The 21,178-nt window shown below is 42.3% G+C and overlaps 1 protein-coding gene across 2 annotated transcripts; it reads right to left on the bottom strand.

The window, feature by feature from the left end:
* Positions 1–2,866: 2,866 nt before the first annotated feature.
* Positions 2,867–21,165, bottom strand: URB2 (URB2 ribosome biogenesis homolog). Of its 2 annotated transcripts, none has more exons than XM_068154090.1 (10): positions 21,065–21,165; positions 20,725–20,882; positions 19,144–19,317; positions 14,573–17,936; positions 12,264–12,424; positions 10,976–11,086; positions 9,928–10,170; positions 8,553–8,643; positions 6,825–6,964; positions 2,867–3,588 (listed from the first exon to the last, which is right to left on the bottom strand). In XM_068154090.1, exons 2-10 carry the CDS (start codon positions 20,848–20,850, stop codon positions 3,391–3,393), a joined length of 4,608 nt encoding a protein of 1,535 aa, XP_068010191.1. In that variant the 5' UTR covers positions 20,851–20,882; positions 21,065–21,165; the 3' UTR covers positions 2,867–3,390. The 2 variants fall into 2 exon arrangements, with proteins under 2 accessions (XP_068010191.1, XP_068010194.1); XM_068154093.1 differs by having other exon boundaries at positions 21,026–21,121.
* Between the last annotated feature and the right edge of the window lie 13 nt (positions 21,166–21,178).

The following is a 21,178-nucleotide window of genomic DNA, read 5'->3' on the forward strand; positions in this document are numbered from 1 at the left end:
AGCAGCAAGTTACTGATCCATTTCAAACTCAAGTGAAAATACTCTCTACATTGTCTCCTCTCAGCAGGTAAGAAAAGGGTGAAAAACATTTACCATCTTATGGTAGAATAATTTCTACCAAGTTACACTATCATCTTTTGTTGGCATTTCTATCCACAGTTGCAAGACAAATCAACCATCAAACTCCAACCCCAGGTAAGCACAAAAATCAGCTGATTTTCATAGCAGCTACACACACACAAAAAAGGATATATAACACCAGTGCGATTTGCTGGTCACAACTGTTCTTGCACATTGGGTCTCTTTATATTTGAGCTAGTTTCAGCACAGCAGACTTGGGCACTGCCAAGGCATGAATAACAAACACTACACTGAGCCATAGGCTGAGCCCATGGCACAGCCAGCAGCACCCTGATGCCCTGCCTACAAGCTCTGCCTGCAGGAGGTATCTCTGTTAGTTGAGGCAGTAGGGAGAGAAGCTAAGTCACAGCAACAGTTGGAAATCTGGCCAAGATAAACTGCTGCAGAATCCTGTAAGGACTGTGCTTTTAGGGGCACTTGCACATTGCTAACACTCAGGTGAAACAAAAATAACAATCCTGTCCTTCAGCCCTGACATAGTGCTTCTTCCAAGCACCTGCCTGGTGATCAAAGCTCATAAACTAACCAAGCAAAGGAGAAAGGACTCCAAATTTGTGACTTCAGAGAGCGCTTCCGTACGCTTGCAGGCTGGCTCCATCGTGTGACGAAAGACGAGCGCTGCACCCACATGGCACTAAACTCAATAAAACAAAGCCTGCTTTCTCAGCAGGTGGTCCTCTGCCAGTGACTTAATTTATTCTAGCTAAAAAATAAACCAAAAAACAGAGCAGTTCTTGAACAAAGAACTAGGGTTAGCAAGTAAAACACAGACCTCTTTTTAACCCCTTCCTAACTTCTACATAGAAATGCTGCTTTGTGCTTCCGACCCCTGCTGCTTGGCCTGGAGAAGGAGGGCAGTTACACAGTGTATTTGAAATAGAGGTTTAATTGTAGAAGCATTTCAAGTTTCCATTCATTCAAGCACTGTGTCTTTTTTATAGTAGAAGTTTGTTATTTGCAGCACCCCTGTCCATGTAACTCATGTTTTCATTTCCAAGCCACCAAGTTGAAACTGCTAACATTTTTTGAGTGTTAGTGAAATGAAATTGGAATCAACAAAAGTACTTTATCTTCTTTAAAGCATGACTAAGATGCTATTTACTCCCCGGTCTGCACACAGAGCCTTTTGAGCTATGTGTGTGGCTTGCACTTCCAACCATATGGCTACATCAGGGGAGTCTTAACACTAACATGCCAGAGATTCTACCTCACTTCCTTCCTCCCCCACTCCAAATCTAGCTCTCCTTTTTTCTGTTCTTTCCAGGTCCTCTCCCAGACTCATAACCTTCATTCATTTTACTAACAAATTAATGGTCTTCACACTGGAGACCTTCTCCAGTTGGTGTCCATTTGGCTGCACCCAGTTCAAAAACATTTCCCTTCTGAGATCTCCTTCACTGTCCCACTGCCGGGTGGGGCAGCAGTAATTAATGGCCCACATCAGCTTTCCAGCTTGAAATAAAATGCAAAAACAGAACAGTGGTGTACACAGAATCCAGTTTGGATGAAGTCAAACTTGCTTTGCAGCAGCCCATATGGTGCTGTGCTTTGCTTTTGTGGCTAGAACAGTATGGGTAACAGCACCTGCAGCTACTTCTGAACAGCACTTGCACAGTACCAGCACTTTCTCAGTAAGATTCTTGTTCAGGACATAAGTAGGATCAACTCCAGTCCAACGGCTGAAGTTTAGCCAGCACAGGAGGCTCCACATGGCAAAGATGGAAGGGGTGAGCAGGCACCAGTGTGCTTTGCAGATGCAGCTGCCCCAGGGCCAGACACTGCCCAGGAGCTGCCTATAGACACACCTGCCAGGGACCTGATGCCACAGCCTAGTCAAGCTTCCAGTGGAGGTCTATGACATGCTGTGACAGTTTTAGCCTGTGCCTTTAAGAAAGGGACAGTTGCTGGAACACTCTAGCTGAATGTTTTGGTGGGAGAATGAAAACAAAGATAGGTCTAAACTAATTTCATTGGTAGAATGCAACTTTCAATTTTTAGCTTCAGTTCAGTTTGAATCTCAGTCAGTTCAGTCTGTCTTTTTCAGTCTGTCTGTTTCAGTCTCTCTGAGAAACAGCTGTGTTCTGTCTGATGGGTGCTGACCTTTCAACTAACCAGATAAGAAACTAATTCTTGCATACGCTTTGAGCTAACAGAATTTCCTCCTTAATAATTACCTTTTTCTCTCTCTCTAACCCTTTTTAGGAAAAAAGGGAGGAAGGGGGAGAAGGGGGGTAAAGTGAGGGGGGGTAAAAATTGTTTTACCACTTACATCAAAGTTTACATCTTTAGTCTCTATTTTCAAGAAAATAAACTTCTATAGTTTAACTAATGAAATGGAGCTATTTGATAAAGCTTCTTACAGGGTCAGAAGTGATTAATTTACCATAGCCTATTAAACTACTCTCAGCTGAGCTGCTTCAAGTCCAGGGCTTCCTCTTAACCTAGAGTAAATGCAAAGCAACTAAGCTTAGCTTAGACAAAAAAGGTCTCAGAAAGGTCTTGGTCCTCAGCATTTGTCAAAACCTAAAAATGCCCACTGAGAGCAACCACAGCTCAGATGACTAAGTGTAATTGTTTAATAAGAGTAAATCGACCAAAGCTCTAAGTAGTCAGTCTTTCTGATTATCTGGAGATCATAGGATAATATGGTTGGGAAAGAAATTCAATAGGTCAGAACGGGTTACCCAGGGCTGGACTCCAGAGCAAAATCAATCAAACAAAGAGATACAAACATCCAATTTTTTTACTGTATTTCCACACTTTTGCACAGTAACCTACAGTGCATCTATGCAACATTTACAATGCAAAATATAGAATAACAGAGTACAAAAATAAATACTTCAACTGCTTCAATTCTGCTTCCCATGTAAGCGAGAGCTGAGGAGTTATAACCCTCACTGGCTTCTACACCACACTACTGGTTTCACAGAAAAGCACCATGATGTGCCAAAGCCTGAAGCCTCGCATTGGCTGCCAGAGTGCAGTGAACCCTCCAGAGCTCCTTGTGAGTTCACAGGTGCTAGCTCAGGTGCAGCGATTCTGCCATTTGCAACATACAGCAGGCCCAGACCTGACAGCACACCCTCCCTCCCTGTTCCCCTCTTCCCCATTATGAAGGCTGGCTGTATACAAATGAATGCAATCCGTGTTTAGGAGACCCTCTTCGATTTGATCTTACTAATCATCCCAACAGCAACTGAGAATATTCTGAACTCTGCAAGATCAATTCACAGCACCAGGCAGGATTCATTATGCAGTATACTTTTCCTCCCCGTGTTTCTTTGCTTTGTAGTAGCGGTTGTAATCATTATACAGATCCTTAAAGACCTCCCTCACACCTGCTGGTAGTGATGCATTTAAGAACTTTATGTCCCGCTCAATGCAAAGGTCAAGGATGTGATATATCCCTTCTGTGAGATGCTTCTTTACAGCAGGGTGCAAAGTCACCTATGAGGAGAACAAAAGTGCATTAAAACTTAGAGACAAAAAGGCAGGAAAACATTTTTTCCACAGTCAGTATACATTAAATGCTGACCACAGGTTATCCAGCACATCAGACCATCTGCAACAGCCCATTAGATAAAACCCAAGATTTTGATTCATGCAATATTTTCCTGATTTTTGCAAGTACACTTTGCAGAAGCAGCATGCCTTTTGCAATAAAATCCACAAGAGTGCCACTACAAACATTGCTGCAGAGGCAAAGACACAGATCAACTTGGAATCACGTGAAAATTCCACAGCACAAAAATGGTAAGGAAAAAACCCAAAGTGGATTACACATTTCAGTAGATGCTGCATATCTCATATTAACTGTATGCTACTAAGTCTGTTTCAAATGAGCACTTACTTTAGGCTACTCTACAATTTACACTGGGTAGACAATCAGTTTTAACTTAGCACTTAATTTGGTATTTATCTAACAATTTCTATCTGAGGACTTCAACATATAAACCTTCACAAAAGAAGCCTTCAGAAAGCTCAGGAGATGAGCACTTCCTTAACATGTTTTAATATGAGGAATCAGTTACCTTGCCTGAAATCATACAGAAAGCTGAAGGAATATTATTCATTATTATTCATGATTCCATGCCCTGTTCCTGCCATTGCCCCTGCTCAACCCCACAACCAGTAGAACTGTCACTACAACCAGGAACATCAGTACTGACTTCGGAGTCCTCTGGTACCCCAGGCTAATGGACATTTGTCCTGTGCTCACAAATCACTTGCTAAATATCTCACTGCCTGAAGCAGTGCTGGCCTCTGGCATAATCACATTATTTTTGCTGCAAAACCATGTCTTATCTTTGCTGAATCCCCAAATTAGCTTTATGCCTCCAGACCTAAGCCTCTGTACTCCAGGCCCAATGAAAATTACATAAAAAGCTGTCATTAAAATTCAGACTTCTTCCTGAGGCAACTAATAAGCTTTCCTCTAATGAAGTGTACTCCTAATCAATGTGATAAGCTCTCACTCTCTTTCTACCCTAAATGTAAAACAGCTAATATATTTTATTAGACCTGCTAACATAACTGGGGAAAACATACAGTAGGCATTGAGGTACATAAGCATTTCTTTGCATCTGTGACCCTGAAGAATTTGCCTGTCCAAAAGGTTGACATTTTTTCCTCATTATAAGAGCTGACATGATTTATAATAGGTCACCTTGCACTACAGTAAGAGAGTAGTTGAGCTTCCCAACTCCCAGTGAATGCACTGAGCTGGGCAATCCCTTCCTAGAGCAGAGAAGTGACTGCAGAGAATGAGGACAGCAAAACCCACATCTATTGACAAGATGGACCAGATGTCCCACTTGGGACAGGCAGATACCTCAGTTCACAAATTAATCTGGACCCAATGTCTTATTTGGGCCATTCCTGCCTTGTAGTGCAATCTCCTATAAATACCCTCCAATAACACTATGGGAAACACAACTAAAGATTTAAACAGCTGCCACTGCTGGCTGGCAGTTAATTATGCTTGTAAGTGTTTTATGGTCTATATAGTAAGCACAACCAATTTGTGCTTACTCTTTCAAATGTGTGAAGAGGTACTTCACGACTTCTGAATTAAGCAACAGACAACAAGGGAAAAGTATTGTCAACAGTTTGAAAGAGGCTATAGATGCCACCCACTCTAACACAGAAGCTTTCTACATCAACACAAAATAATTCACAAGGATATTTTATTTCCTGGTATAAAAAGGAAGCACTGAGGGAACTGTGACACAACTACTTTAGGACTAACTGTTGAAGCCAATAGCTTTCATGTTTAAAAGGTTTCCAGTAAGTATGCAGATGCCCATATCAAGACTTAAATCTACTAGTTACCTTTGATGGACCCCCAGGGTCTTCAGATCACAGACTGAAAGCCGCTGATCTGGGCTCAGAAGACATTAATGGTTAAAGGAGTTTTTCTCTCCCTCCAAAGAGCAGTGTGAAAGATGGGCACATGCTCCCCTCAAGACAGGCATACTGAGGCCTCCCCTTCCTTCAATATCCATCCTCACCAGTCTAATGAGCAAATAAATCGTCAGTCTGTTCTGTCAAACAATAAACACTCCTTTGTCACAGCATCTGGTGGCCCACTACACCAATTCCCTGTTCCATGCCCAAAGGTTCCACTACTGATCTGTGGTTTCAGCTATCACGCATTACTTTTCATTTCCCAGTGAAAGTATTGCACAAAACTTTCCTAGAGGACTCTTGAGACTTTGAACTCCTGCTAATGCTGAGATAAGTGCCCACAAATGGTCTTAATAGTAATTTTTCCCTAGCTGCTGAACTACTATGTTTACTATGTAAACAATAACTAACTTCCAGGGAACACTAAAAAACATGGATAAAAGTTGACATATCCCATTGTTTTGCTCCCAAACCTTGGGAAAAACCTGGACAATAGAGAAGGCAGCTGAGTTTAAGCTTCATAACAACCTTCATGGTTAGTTACACTGGTTACACCATAATCCTTCAGAAACACAGTACCAGATAGGATACTCCTGTGGTAAGAGAGCTTTAAATTAAACACTAAAATTCCTTTCTGTATTTCACAGCATGTCCAGGCCAGGGCCACATAATCAATTTGCAACACATGCAGCACTTAAACCTTGGTGAAATCTGTATCCATTAGGCTGAATAGAAAGGTCAGTTCAACTTAGGTCGGGATATGAGAAGCTACTGATCTATCTTTCGCATGCAAAATAGTTGTTTTCCGTAAGTACTGGAGGGATATCTTTGGTATAGAAGGAAACCACTGAAAAGCTAACAATTCTCTACCTTGGTAACACTTTTTTCCATTCACTAACACAGTAACAGCAGATTAAAAGAAATTTTCCAGGAGAATTTTTCTTCTTTACTTTGCCAGATGGGGCCGTAAGTGCTAGCAGTCCTGGACAACTGAGACTAGCTAACTGAGAAGAATCTAACTACCACATAAGGAACAAACAACACCCAACATGATAGAAAAGCAAAGCAGTTCTGCAAACAGGCATTGCATTGTTTTGCCTTAAAAAAAAAAACCAAAACAAAACCCAAACCAACCAGCCCACGCCTTTAGAAAGTTTCCAGGAGCTGAGTAAGAAACCTTCTCAGGAACTGGAGCAAACCTGTATATCCAAAGTGCAGCAACTTCTGTAATTTCACACATTTTAGACAATTTTTCAAGATGGATGAGAACATCTTACCTTCTGCAATTCAGTCACATACTGAGCCACAATGAAAGCAGAAAACACAGTGAAGTCCTCCATTTCTGCAGCAACGCGAGTATACATGCGTTCCACCAAGTGTGCACACTTCAGTATAACTTCAAACTCACCTATGTTGACTAAAACAGAAAGCGAGTTGCAACCTTGTATTAGAGGCTTAAAAACACCAGGGGGAGGTGGGGGGCAGAAAGAATCACATAGTCTTCCATGATTCTTGAACTTCATGAAGCCAGTGCCAGCTTTCCCATTTCATCTTTTCTTATCAAGCCACAGCTGCCAGGCCCCACACACCTCAACAACACACATATGCATCTCTTACAATGGTTATATCGTAAGAGCACACACTTATTCCAACTCCACGTGCACTGCAAGGCAAAAATATTCGTTATAGATGCTGAAGTGCTAAAAGTAGCAGCTGTGGTTGGTTCCTTCCATAATTCATTCCCAAGTAGCACTGTGGAGGAGGGAACAGGGAGACAGGAAAACTGTATTCTCTACCTACAGAAAAATCAGAAAACTCCTCTTAGGGACCGCATAGTAAGAAAGCTTTTGGATGAGATCTATTGTGTGGAATACAGCAGTGGAAGCCACATCACTGGAGATATTTAAAGTGAGACTGGGGAGATCACCTGAGAAGTCACTCAGCAGGCAGTGAATGAAGAGAACTAAAACAAAAAAGGGAGAAGGGAAATCTAGAAATTACTTTTGTGTTATCGGTTAATAATACAGAACAATCCCGCAAAGATAAACAGGATATTTTCCAACTTGAGGACATCACATATCTGTAAGTCTCTTGTGACCCTTGACTTATGTAAGCAAAGTGCAGAAGCAAGCAAATTCTCAATGTATGGCAGCGGTTTAATGTATCTTTTCCTTTATCACTGAGCCTTTGATAGTATATTTCTCCATACACACACAGATTTGCCTGCAGTTGTGGGTAACATATCAGCTGAGATAAATATGAACACAGAGGAAGCTGTAGGGTATCAGTGGAAAGCTGGGGTACAACCAGTTGCAGGACATGAAGTCAACTTGTCTCCAAAACTCAATTCATGCAGTATTTGTGTCCTGACTAGCATAACGCACAGGATGATTACCTTAATCACTGTGAACATCTCTGACATGGCTACTTTGACAATGCACATTCTTCAATACTGCTAGTAGTAAGTCTTTTCTTGTTTTTTCTTTGTTCCTTTTGAAATACTTAACTATGCTAATTCCAAATCCTTAACCTTATAGATATGTCATCTAATCCTAGCTGATGCTTCAGGTGTGTGCAATAGCTCCAGTCTCAAGAAGCTCCATTTAGCAGGATCAATTTTGCACCATAACTCAGGTGTGTTAGCATGCATCACCAGAATTTACAGCCACCGGAATCAAAAGGAAGAGCAGGAATTTGCTACAGCAAGCTTTAACAATTCCTGTCTATTTGCCAACCAGTCAGTGAAGAATACTCCATTCACCTACAGCAGTGCTGTCTGCATGCAGCTTCACAGAAGTCCCACTTACCTGCCTAAGCCCACAGTACTAGAAAGCTCATTTTCATTTTACACAAAGGACAGATAGGGCTAATGGTTTCAATGTCACAGCTAGGTTTTAGTGACTTTGCTGCCAGTGTGTCAGACTGTCCTGTTCTGCATCGCCTCTTCTAGAATATACAGAATTACAGAGTGTACATATAATGCAAAAGTGGAAAAGATACAATACCTCTGTCTCCTCTCTGACGCCCTTCATGCATGATAGAAACAACTAGACGATGGAAAATGTTCAGAAAGGATGGTACTGCTTTCAAAAGCACCTGGAAAGACATAAAATACAATTATCTCAGAATACGTACTAAAGGGAGTGGAGAGGGTTGAGGGACACCACCCCACAGTCTGAAGGAAATAAACTCCGACGAAGGAAACTATAGTAGCTTATAGGGCTGTCAGGAGCAGAGACTATCTTTTAATTCTGTGTTCATACAGTATCTAGTATTTGAGAATCCTGGAGCAGAACTGCAGTCCTGGCCATATTCAAATATACCTAACAAGTAAACACCATATTAGAGGTAATTCATATCTCCAAAGTAGCATTTAATCCCCTAATGTCTAGAGAATTTGTTCCTGATGTGTAGCCATACAGATTTACAGAACACAGGGTCCAGTAACACTACAGATCACTCTGTAAAAATAGCCTGGAAAGGCAACTTCTACCAGAAGCTTCTTCTAAGAGCCTTTTAACAATCTATACTGCCTTGCTTTTAGAGTTTGCCATTTCCCCATCTGTGCTGGGCTTGTGTCTGACAGGGTAGCTGGGGAGGGGGCTACTAGCATGGCTCCTGTAAGAACCTTCAAGAAGTTCCCCTGGCCCCAAGTTGAACCAGTCTCTGGCCAAGAGACTATAATTAGGGAGTGAGCTCTCCTTGTCCTTTTTCTCAAAAGTTTTGTTGTATTTTCTCCTCTCTATCCCACCAGAAGGCGGGTAGAAGTGAGTGAGCAGCTGCATGGTGCTTTGTTGCCAGCTGGGTGGTTTTAAACCAGGATACCAGTTTTTTAACTTTCTTTGTTCTCAGTCCTAATACAAATGCACAGGAAATGCATTCTTTACTTCTTCCACCTCTGCCTAGTATTCCATACAGGAGTATCTCCAACTCCATGCAAGTCCTGGCATATCTTCACCTTCCCATGCCAGAAGGCTGACAACACCAGGATGGTACAACGTTTGGAAGTCACCAGCCTCTAAAATGCCTAAGCCTTGTTTTCCAAGGACTGTGGAATCTTGATCTCCAGTGAGAGTGACTGGAGACCCAGGTCCTATAGTCTGAGTCACCTGTGCTTCTAGAAATCAATCAGAAATAAAAGGAAAGTTTTATTGTAACCTGGCATCAGATACTGATAACCACTCTACTGCAAGCAATAAAACAAAGCAAGAGGGCAAGTGAAATTAGGTGACTTTGAGATTCTTGACTTTAAAACGAGGAGTAGTCAAAGCACTTTTACACATTAGGATAATTCATTTCAATATCATTATTAGAAAAAAAACTTTCTAATCACTGGTCTCTGTGTTGCTTCTTTCTACCCTTTTTCCCTCAGAGATATACCTTTGGATGACACTGCACAATAGAGAACAGCACTTCATGGACTCCCAGAAAGACACTGTGATAGTCTTCTGTCTTTAGATGATCCAGAGGGACTATTAGGAGAATGCTGAATGCCAACGCCACATGGCGCACATTCAAGAGAAACCCTTCTCCTTGCCGCAGGAGAACTGTTACAGTGTCTAGAATAGGTACAACTATGGTAGAAATCAGTGAGTGGTCCTGACAGGCCTCTTTGGTTTGCATCTACAAGAAGACAAGAAACAGGTGAGTGCATTAGCCACCATTCCACTGCTCTGTGTGTGGAGTCTTAACAACTCCTCACTCCTGTGACAACCAGCACCTCTTTGCACCTCCTCACATAAACGCACCAATGCAGTTCTCTCCTTTACAAGAATGCAGACTTTTGCACCCAAAAAAGGGCAAAAATTACATACTCATGATTTACAGGCATTGAAGAGCCAGCCAGACACTGATAAAGTCTGGTCTAGAGACCATCACCACAGGAAAAGAGAAAACCGGCATTGCTAGGTTTGTGTGCTGTATAAATGAAGGACAGAAAAACAGTGTTTGGTTACTTCAGTTAAATTTCCCATTTCAGTTAAAATTCCCATAACAATGTGAGGGGGTTAATTTTATATAGTGTAATATGAGAACTTTCCTCTTTTTGTTTTGCTGCTATTGGCTTCTGTGGTGACACATGGGGACAGTTCCCTTCTCCTCTGGACAGAATTAAGGACAGGAGACTCAGACTCTCTTCTCTGCAGCCTAAAAAGTTTCTCCCAAGTTCCAGATTACATGCTGCAGTCACAGAAAATTATTGATGCTAAGAAATGGATGACCTACACACTGCACGCATAGGAGGAAATGTACTTGAGGAAGGAGGAGAGAAAGGGACTAGACAGAAAAGTGCAGGTGAGCCTGGTCTGGATCTGTTTGGCATCAACAATTGTTTTGCTCCTGTATGCTTCTGGGCATGTTTGATGTGACCGCTACGGGCTCTATCAAATAAAAAGCATAGGTAATGAAGTTAGAATAAAGGGATACTTACAGCTAAAGCTGTGAGTATCTGCGGGCTGGCAATCCAGAAAGCTTTTGCTTTGTCTTCACTTAATGGGCAGATGAGCAGGAATTTGGTTAGTGTAACAGCTGACAATACTTCCTGCAGAAAGCACAGGTACAAGATGCAATGGACTTTAAGTACAGAATAGCTCTTTCAAGGGTACTGGCAGTTTTGAGCATCACCAGAGCCTTGACACATTAAAGTCCTCCCACCGACACATCTCTTTGGAAATTTTAAAGAAAGCAGCAGCTCAAGAAAATTCAATAAGCTGAGCAGCACTAGGTCAAATGTACTGCATACTACATTTAGTTTAGAATCAGTTTAGTATACAAAAAGGCTTGTGTGACTTTTAAGAAAGGAAAGCCTTCTCCTTCAGCTACCACTAGATAACAGAAGGAAGCATGGGTAATACAAGCACACCAATACACTATGAATGTCACATTTGGCAGCACAGTGTTTTTCACTTGCTGGCTGTTACGACAGACTGATAAAAGAACCATATTACAAGCTATACTAGAAATTATATGCATAGTACAGGAATTCCAAATACACTCTCAAAAAAAAAACTATCAAGAATTAATGCAGCATATCTATGTCTACTCCTGAAAAATAAAACAGAGCCAGACAAACCCTTGAATTTAATCAAAGTTTCATTCTTAAGCCACTGAGCTTTCTACAAAGGCTACAGCTGGCTTTTCAGGCAAAAGCATTTCATATGTCACCATTGATGCTTCAGGTGCTCTGGAGAAAGGCACACTACTTAAAAAGCTGCTGAGTGGTATCTGGTTACTACAGAGTAGAAGTCTTTAGAGAGACAAATACCAAAAGTACAGATACTGTTTCAGCTTTATTTTAAAATGCCAGCATTTCTAAACGTGCCTTTAGCACCACAGACAAACAGTGGTGAAACTCACTAACTGCTGGTATCTGTTGTGCAAGAGCTCTGATCAACAAGTAGAAGGAAAAAAAATCTCAGCGTGACATGTAATATCAGAGCTGTGTGACTGCTGTTGGCAATATATGGAATTAAGACTGCTGAGTTCTTAAACTGGATAGAAATTTTTTTCTAGTAGGTTTCTATGACTTCTTTACCTTTCTCAATTTTATTCCAGCACAGTCACCAAGCCCTTAACTGTGTAAATTAATCAGACCTGACCACAGAATATGAAGCAGAAGAGTCAAAAGTATTACTCAGATGTCATTCAACCAAGAAAACTTTTTCAAGGTATGGAAAACTGAAGAAAGGAGTTGATAATAAACTAAGACAATGCCTTACTTGAGCCTTCTGTTGCCAAACATTCCTTATTTCAAGTCCTTGCAGCACCAGATTTACTATGGTACAGAACTCCTCAGAAGAGCAGGTTCCCAGCAGCTGGACAAGCACCTCTGTCAGCTCCATCTCCATATTTTTGATCACCTGGGTTGTGATCGCAGGACCTGCATATTCAAGAGACATAAGCATGTCTAAATCAATTCCCAAGGCAAGGACTTCTACACGTAAGAACAGGGAAAACTGAAACTAAAACAGCTCCGTGGATACTTTTATAACACTCAAATGTATAAAAGGCCCCACAGTTTCCCTTTACATCCCTCCCCCCAAGTGTAATTAATTGCTCTTACTGAGTATTTCCTACCCTAGAGTTCACAGAGCAGTCATCGTATCAGTAAGGAGCCTTTGGCAGTATGGAAATTCTACAATAAAACATGTGCACAAGCCAAGGGAGTAGGCTAAACAAACCACAGGACTTTACTACAACTGCTGGACAGAGAACTTTCACAAGATGCATTAAGCTGACAAAGTTTAGGTCTCTGCTGATCATAAACCACACTCCCCACTTCTTGCTCAATCATTACTACACAGACAGTCCTAGACTAGCATATATCTTAATTGATTCAATACTTCAAGTACTCAGTACTTGAAGGTGGTTTTTTTCAATACTTCAAGTATTCACAGGATCTGTGGCAATAACTAAAGTCTCCTTCAACAGGAATCCATATTTCACCTTACTGAATTACTTATTAATCTAAAATCCTTACAGCTTTGTACAGTGATTATGTCTCCAGGCTAAAGCACTTTACTCATCTTACCCTTGTAAAGTGAGGCACAGGAGGAGATATGAAAGTCAGCAGAGAAGTTACGAAACTGACATGTCTCATGGTCTCTAACTTCAATGTGAACTCCCTGCTCAGCACCCTTACTGAACCCCACAATGCTGAAGGATGAAAAGGCAGACCAGTGAGGAAACAGACTAAGCCTGTACCTACTAGCCCAAACTCAACTGTGCAAATTCACTATCAGGTTTTCCAGAGGGAGCTGTGCTCTGTTCTTAACTACCTAATGCTAGTGTAACCACTGAGATCATGACTGCAGATCACTTGAGCAGTAGCCACAAAAGCATGGTGTTTACACCCTAGGGTGTGCACAAGACAATCCACTGGGGTGGGAAAATTATAAATAAAACATCTTTTATAATTCTTTCAAAAGGCATGTAAAAATAGTGTTTATTGCATGTTTTATCTCATGCTTTTGAAACATTTTTGAGTATGCTTTGTGATGTACATGGTATACCAGTAGAGTACAACATACATCTAATTTATAAATAGACACATATTAAGGCTGCATGCTCAGTTTATTTTTTTTTACTGATAAATGTGCATAATCAAAAATGTTTGGAGATCATTGCACTAGAGCATGTTAGCAGTAAGTTCAATAAATTCCAGCTGTCTGAAGAAGTCACCTGTACTGTGTTTAGTTCATCTCTTTCTGAAAAAGACTATATAAAGAAGCCATTAGGTCACACAGCTGGTAAGAGAGGTTTCTCATATGATTTCTAGCCCTGGCTTTTATTTGTTGGGGATTAAAGGACTCATCTGGCAATATCCCACAGGATTCATCAGAATTACATGCGTTCTCCATCCCTAACAGGTCTCTTCCGTTGTTCTATAACCTTGCCTATCAGACAGAAAAATAGATGAGTATTTTAATGTTAAGGTCTTCTGAGATTCTCAGGAAAGACCAATCAAGACTGATCTAGCACATATCAGCTGTTTCAGCACTGCCTACAAGACCAACTACGTAAGGAGGACACTGCACTACATCCAGAAGTATTACCACATTTCTGTTACTGCCACAGGGTGCCCAGGGAGGTGGTATAAGCCCCATTCCCTGGAAACATTCAAGGTCAGGTTGGAGTGGGCTCTGAGTAACCCCATCTAAAGATATCCCTGCTCACCACAGGAAGGTTGGACTAAATGACCTTTAAAGGCCTCTTCCAACCAAACCATTCTAAGGTTTTATGAAAATACTCTAGAGAGAGGAGTACCTCAGGATCTCAGATTCATTAAGATCTTGTAAAATAAGATCTTAATGTAAGACAAGATCAGTACCAAATTAGACAGTGGCTGTGGTCCAGGTACCACACTATTGCCTCCTTGAAAATTTTCCTGTTACGCATTTATAAATAATACTTCAACACAACTAAAGATACAGACTTTTCAAAAAGCTGTTATGTTTTGCTAAATTAGTTTTAACTCGCCTCTGAGCTGCCAAAATAGCAAAGAAGTGTAGAAAGAGAGTTTTCATACCAGTGAGAAGCCTTTTTATGGCAAAAACAACCGTGACCGCAGTTTCTTCCCCAGGATACAGCTCTGGCGCTGAGCAGAAGACTGCTAGGAATTGCAACGCAGACTGAAGGAACTGGAGATTACCTCCTGCGCAGTGCAGCTCTCTCAGTATCTGAGAGTAAAACTTTTGGTACAGTTTAACACGAGGTTGCTCCAAAAACCCACTAGGCTCGCTCTGCCAGCACTTCTGCAGATCTGCCTTGAGAAGAGTTGTGATAGATGGTATGAATGTTACTGGTGAGGGCTGGTTTTGGGTGTAATTCTGAAGGCCATGTTCAACAATTTTAACCATATGCAGAACCACTGACTCTGACAGAGCAGACAGCACATCTGCAGACTGCAATCTCTTTTCTGGCAGCTGCTGAAGGTAGAGTGTGATAACATGACACAGTGTGGTGAATGCCATGAGCAGTAACTGTTCAGCTACAGGATTCCAGTTTTTCCAACCTTTGCTTTTGGATGCACCAGTATCTGGCTTGCAGCTCACCAAGAAAGACATGAACTTCTCCAAATTGAGCCTCATACTCTGTCTTCTTTCCGTAATCATCTGAAGAAAGTTTTCCAAAAAGGCTTGAACTTCCTGGAGGTACTGCGCCCAAATAGGAGTGGTTAGGACATCAGTGATGAATTTGCTAGCTGTAAGCTGGGAGGTCATGACAGCCTCAAGAATATCACTGGCGTGAAACACCTTAAAAACAGAGTTGACATTCCTGCCAGCTTGCAGGCACCTCAGAAGATGAAAGCAAGTACTTAAAAACTTCAGGAACAACAGTTTGCTACAAGAGGCACTAGCCCTGGCATTAGCTAGCAGGGACAGCAGCACCAGAAAACACCGAGTACAGTCAAGGGGAAGAAGACTGTCTAATTTCAGAAAAGAAGCAATTTCTAGCAAACCCAGACAGCTTTCCAGATGATTTTCTTCTAAGATGACAGGGTATCCATTTTTTGCTAATAGTATACATTGAGCAACTTTCTCCAGTATTTTCCAAGACAAGCTGAGCTCGTACTTTAGCAGTTTGTTCTCTGATGGTGCTTCCAAAGAGTGAGCTGGTTTGCAAGGAGCCAGGATTTCTTCATGCCAAGGGATATTACCTGCAGATAGCTGCTGAAGTGGCAAGTCTACTGAATCCTGAGCAGCAGTGGGCAATAGTGTAGCAAACTGACGAATAAGACTGGTCAGAAAAGCACAATGCAGGACCTTCAGCTCTGGGAGAAAGGAGCTATGCACCAAACCAAGAGATAGCTTTCCAGTACTGATAGAAGACTCCTGATTTGTGTCAGCTTCGTGAGATTTGGCCACTACTAATGTCTTTACAAGCACATTAGCAATGTACTCTACATCCTGCAAGGAAATATATGGCAACAGGATAGTCAGGTTGGAGACGACAAGGTGCCAGTGTGCTGTGGGGTAAGTAAAATCACTTATAACAGTGATATCTCCATCCCATGGTTCTGATTCTCCCCTGTTCATGCTGGATCTCCCAGACTCCAGGATGAAAGATGCAGCATGCCGCAAGGCCTGCAGATCAATTTTGGTCTGCATTGTGATCATCTTAATTTTTTGAAGTGTAAGCAGTTCTAGGCAATATTTACTAGTGGAGGGAAAACTATTTGCAAGTTCCATGACCCTTTCCCAACACTGCTCCTCCATACCAGGGAGGAAAGCTGAAATGCCCCAGTGCCTTTCAGCAGATCCGGTAACAGCACCGGCAATTTCAGCTATTGGAGACACATATTTACTGCAGCTAAAACCAAACAAAGTGTCTACCTCAACCCAAGTGTAAACAAGGAGGAGAAGAGAGTCACTGGCCTTTCTTAGCCAAACATCTGATTTTTCTTCTTCTTTTCGAGGAGCCTGCAGCAGCTCCATCAGTGGCTGAATTATTCCCTTCTGAATCTTTGCCAGCACACTCTGAGTGCGAATAATCACAGGAGAAGGAGTGACATCATCTAGACTCCTCATGTTGAACAGAAAGGTGTGTAGCACTGAGCTCACTGACAGCAGCTTCAAGGCCATGTCAGCTGATTCTTCAACAGCAGGAATGATAAAGGTCTGGCATTTCTCCACAAAGAGAAACAAAATGTCTAGAATCTGGTTTGGTGGCAGTTCAAGGAGGCACTCGTGAAGTTTTACTGTCAGGCCAGCAGAGAAGAGAGGTCCTCTCGGTTCACCAGCAGCTGGTCGGCAAATGACTGTCAGCACCTCCTCAAAGAGCCGAGGGAACTGTCGCAGCTTGCAGTAAGTCTGAAACACAGTATTGATAAGAGCCTCCTGGGGCTTCTTCGTATGCTGATCAGAGACCTGGGAATCAATCCAAGCTGAAGCCACTAAGTCATCCAGGTCTGGCTCCACTATAGTGTGGTTTAATGACATCAAGAGTTTGAGACACCGGAACCAAGCTGGGATAGAAGCTTGGGAGCGCCTTATCAACACCTGTGCTAGGCTGCGGTAAAACTTGAACTGTACCTCCTTGTGACGAATACGGTCGCTAGCAACATTATAGATATCACTGCTAAAAACCAAGTTCAGAAGCTGTTCCAAAGCAAGCAGCTCTGTGCTCCAGTCTGCTGGAGAGAGTGTGTTCTCCTCCAAGCCCTGCTGTACGTCAGAGAGTCTGAGACAGACAAAAAGCCGGCTGAGCATATGGAAACACACAAGGTGGTTTTCTGCCTTACAGTATGAGTTCAGAAAGAGCTTGTACAGCAGGGACACCGAACCAGCCACAACAGCTCCATGAAGGGCAGGTTCACAAAAGCCACTGCCCAGCTTGATCTGCACTGCGTTGACTGGTAGCAAACTACTTTTCAAAGCTCCTTTCTTATTCTCTTGGAATTCCTGTTCTGGCAGCAGCTCCTCTCTGTACGATGAGAAAAGCTCAGGTTGGAATAGCCCAGCCTGCAGCAAAGTTTCTACTTGGTTTCGGATTTCCCTGCTCAGGTGCTGACGCACATGGTTGTCATCCGCTTGTGTCCAGCCCCTCACAGTCAGCAAGTGCCTCAGTAGCAGACATGGCTGGAGCAAGTGACTTGCCACTTGACCAAAAACACGATTTGGGTTGGTTTGCTGCCTCTGAATCAGGAGGTACTGAGCAAAGGCCAGTTGGAGGACACTGAACAACTGAGAGCCCACAGTGTCAGCAGAAGCCAGCTGCTGACATGCCAATTTGGACAGTGTGCTGAGGAGATCAACCAAGAGCTCACACTTTGCTGTGTAAATGATGGAGAGTGTAGGAGTAGAAAGAATGCCTCTGGAGCAACTCAGCACTGTGCCGATGTTCTGCTGTGTTTTTTGAGAACAGGCCTCTGAAAACCTTTCATTTATGACCTGAAGATTGGGAAAAAAAAATTCAAAACAATCAGTCAGTTTTGCAAAAATAAAACTCATCATTATAAGCCCACACCACCTTTTGTGAGCTCTAGCTGCAAGAAGGAAGCAATAGGGACCTGCCAACAGCTACTGCTAGGCTTTTCGCATTGTAGTTCTAGAAGCTCCTCTGACCAGAACTGTGTTCCTGCATTTGTCTGCACTATGAATGCAGTATCAATTTACAAATCTGCCTCTACTTCAGAATTAAAAATCTCAGCTGTCTACTTATATCTTGTAGTGAACAGTTCATCTTCTCAGCTCAGGCCCCAGTGGACTAAAATAGATCCTTAAATTTTTTCTGCTAGAACTTCTACTACTTCTCTTCTTGGTCTTTAGGATACTCTGGCCTTTACCTCTCACCCAGACTTTTACATTTGGCACATTTTCCACACAGCATCTCTGAAGCAGAGATTTCATTCAACCAATTCTCTGTACTTCATGACCCTATTTCTGCATATAAAGTCAATCTTCTCCTGCTTCCTTCTAACTAGATCACAACTAAATGGGTAATTTGTCCAGTCATTATGACTGCCTTTGCAGCCATCCACTAATTCTGTTATTTCTGTAAGCAGGAAGCTGAATAAGTTAGACTTTCTTGTTTAATTCTAAACCATAACTCAAGTCTCCCCCATTTCCTTTCATCTGAGGCTAAATAATAGTGATATAATAATGATATGATTAAGATCAGTAACGGTTCAGTGCCACCACCATTCAGTCATCGTAAGAAGCTGCAAGGTCTGCTAAACAGCATTATCACAGTGCGCATGTACTCAAGCCAAAGACAATGATGAGCCCCACCGTGAGGGAGAATCTCTCTCCCTAAGACTCCCAGGCCAAATGGCAATATAAGCAGTAAATAAAATAAAAGACCAACATAGGGAGCTTTTATTTATCTGCTAAGCCAACTCACTCTCTGGTAGTTTGATGAAGGCAAAGACAGAAAGAAAGTTTATTATTAGGATGCTCTGCCTGTCAACCTTACTGCTGCACAAATACAAACCATATGACAGAACAGAAATAGAATAATTTTAGCAGATGTCCCAAAAGCCATCAGACTCATTGTTATATATTGCATTGACACCCTACACAGTGAAGAAGGGTCATGTACTGTAGAAGACAGGCACTGCTGTCCAGCATGCTACAAAATAGCCACAGTTTTCGTTACCTGTGCAATTGAAAAACTGAGACCGATTGTCTTCCCAGTCTTCAAGAGATTCTGTAGTCTTTTACTGTGAATAACATTGTCTAGATACACCCAGAGTTTCTCAACAATTTCATCCTCCAGTTGTGATTTATTGTAGTGTGAAACCAACACACGGCTTACCCAATCAAGTAACACCTGTCAACAAAAGGGAAAAGAAGTAATCTTTAAAAAAAAAAAAAAACATGCAAAACCAACACAAAAAGTAGCATCTCTTACATGCCTTGTGACTTTAGAACTGCTCTACATCCAAGCACAAAAGGCTCTGAAAGAGCCAAGAAGTCCATCCTTCTAAGTTTCAATTCCTAAAAGCTTTCATTCCAAATCCAGTGTTACCCCTGAGCTTCCCTGTACCATCCCAAAACAGCTCTCAGGAGTCAACACAGGCCTTTTCATCAGGGCACAATTCTGACAGCCAATGTAGTCTTTTAAATCAAAAGAACCACCTTTCACTTTCTGCCAACTGGCATTCCACTTGCATCCTCCTTGTACATTTAAATTTAAATCTGCTACCTAGAAATTCAGGCCTAGGAATGTAGATGTGTGAAAGCCAGAAAAGGCTGAAACCTAATAATTTCAACTATTGATTTAAAAAAATAAATAATGGTGTACAGCTAGGCTTAATATTCTAAGTAAAATTACAACTCAAAACATGGATCTCAGATGGTCCAGATCCTAGAACCCACAAAATCACTATGCTGGAGAAGCAGCTTAAGACACTCCTCACTAGGGGAAGCACTGAACAGGGTGAACACTGAAGAGACCTTCAGGAAACAGAATCAAAAGACTTCAGGGAATAGGGTGGGTTCCAAGCATCTTCCAAGGAGATGCCCATGAATCCAGAGTGAACTCCTTCTATGTATGCAAATTTAGAGTACTTAGAAACCAAGTGTAGCTACAGTCAATTCTCCCACCCTGCAGTTGTTCTTCTTAACCATGTCCAGAAGCATCAGACTTCAGAGTATCCTGTATAGGATATAATAAACAATACTAATGACAGCTCTGAAGATGACTGTTCCTCCTGTATCTGGGAAGCAGAACACACAAACTACCTTCTCTGTAAAGCTCATTCTTCCTGCCCTAATACAGATTTCTTTTCTGAACCTACTTGAAAAATGTTATGAAAATATTTCATACAAACACACAGATATCAAGAACAACCCACAGTTCACCATTAAAGCTGTATTTCCACTACTACTTAGGGTCAAAAGCTTAAGCAACTAGATCTGGATTTATTAATCAATTAATCCTCAGTGGCAATAGAATAATAGAATCAATAAAGTTGGAAAAGACCTCAAAGATCATCAAGTCCAACCTGTCACCCAACACCTCATGACTAAGCCATTGCTTCAAGTGCCACGTCCAATCCCCTCTTGAATACCTCCAGGGATAGTGACTCCACCACCTCCCTGGGCAGCACATTCCAACGGTTAACAACTCTTTCTGTGAAGAACCTTCTCACCTCAAGCCTAAACTTCCCCTGGCGCAGCTTGAGATTAGCTAATGCCTTTTTTCCCCCGCTGTTTACCACGACAAAATACTTACTTGCTCCTTATTAGGAAGAACACACTGGTGGGATACCCACGCAAAATGGGCTAGTTTGAGTTTGTCTTCCCAAGAAGTGTTTTTGCTTTTCAGCTTCACGTAAATCCCAGAGTAGATCGCTGCCATGAGGAGAGCACATGGGCTTTCAGAGGCAACGACTGAAAGAAACGGCAAAGAGAAAGTGGTATGGCGGTTAAGGTACCTACTGCTGAGGGCCTAAGCGCCTACCCGCGTGCTCCCTCCCCAGCGGAACACACTAGGCCCCACACAACCCCATTCCCCAGTCCTCCGCAACACTCACCTCTCCCCCCACCAGGACCCCTCTCTCTCCCTCACTCACTCGCTCGCTCGTCCTGTTGCTCCCTCCCACCGCACCCGGCCCGGCCTTCACCGTCACCGGCCCGCCAGACCCGCACGCCGTACTGTCCCCACGCCCGCCCCGCTGACCTCTGTC

Source organism: Melanerpes formicivorus, unplaced genomic scaffold (genome assembly GCF_026170545.1).
Source record: "Melanerpes formicivorus ecotype bairdi unplaced genomic scaffold, bMelFor1.0.p_v2 SCAF_2, whole genome shotgun sequence".
Classification (NCBI taxonomy): domain Eukaryota; kingdom Metazoa; phylum Chordata; class Aves; order Piciformes; family Picidae; genus Melanerpes; species Melanerpes formicivorus.

Coding starts and splice junctions, on each gene's coding strand:
- URB2 (XM_068154090.1), bottom strand. CDS start 20,850: ATGGCAGCGATCTACTCTGGGATTTACGTGAAGCTGAAAAGCAAAAAC. Junction 17,937..19,143: donor TCAGTTTTTCAATTGCACAG/GTAACGAAAACT, acceptor CCCAATCTTCAG/GTCATAAATGAAAGGTTTTC. Junction 8,644..9,927: donor TTGTGCAGTGTCATCCAAAG/GTATATCTCTGA, acceptor ATGTCTTTCCAG/GTGCTTTTGAAAGCAGTACC.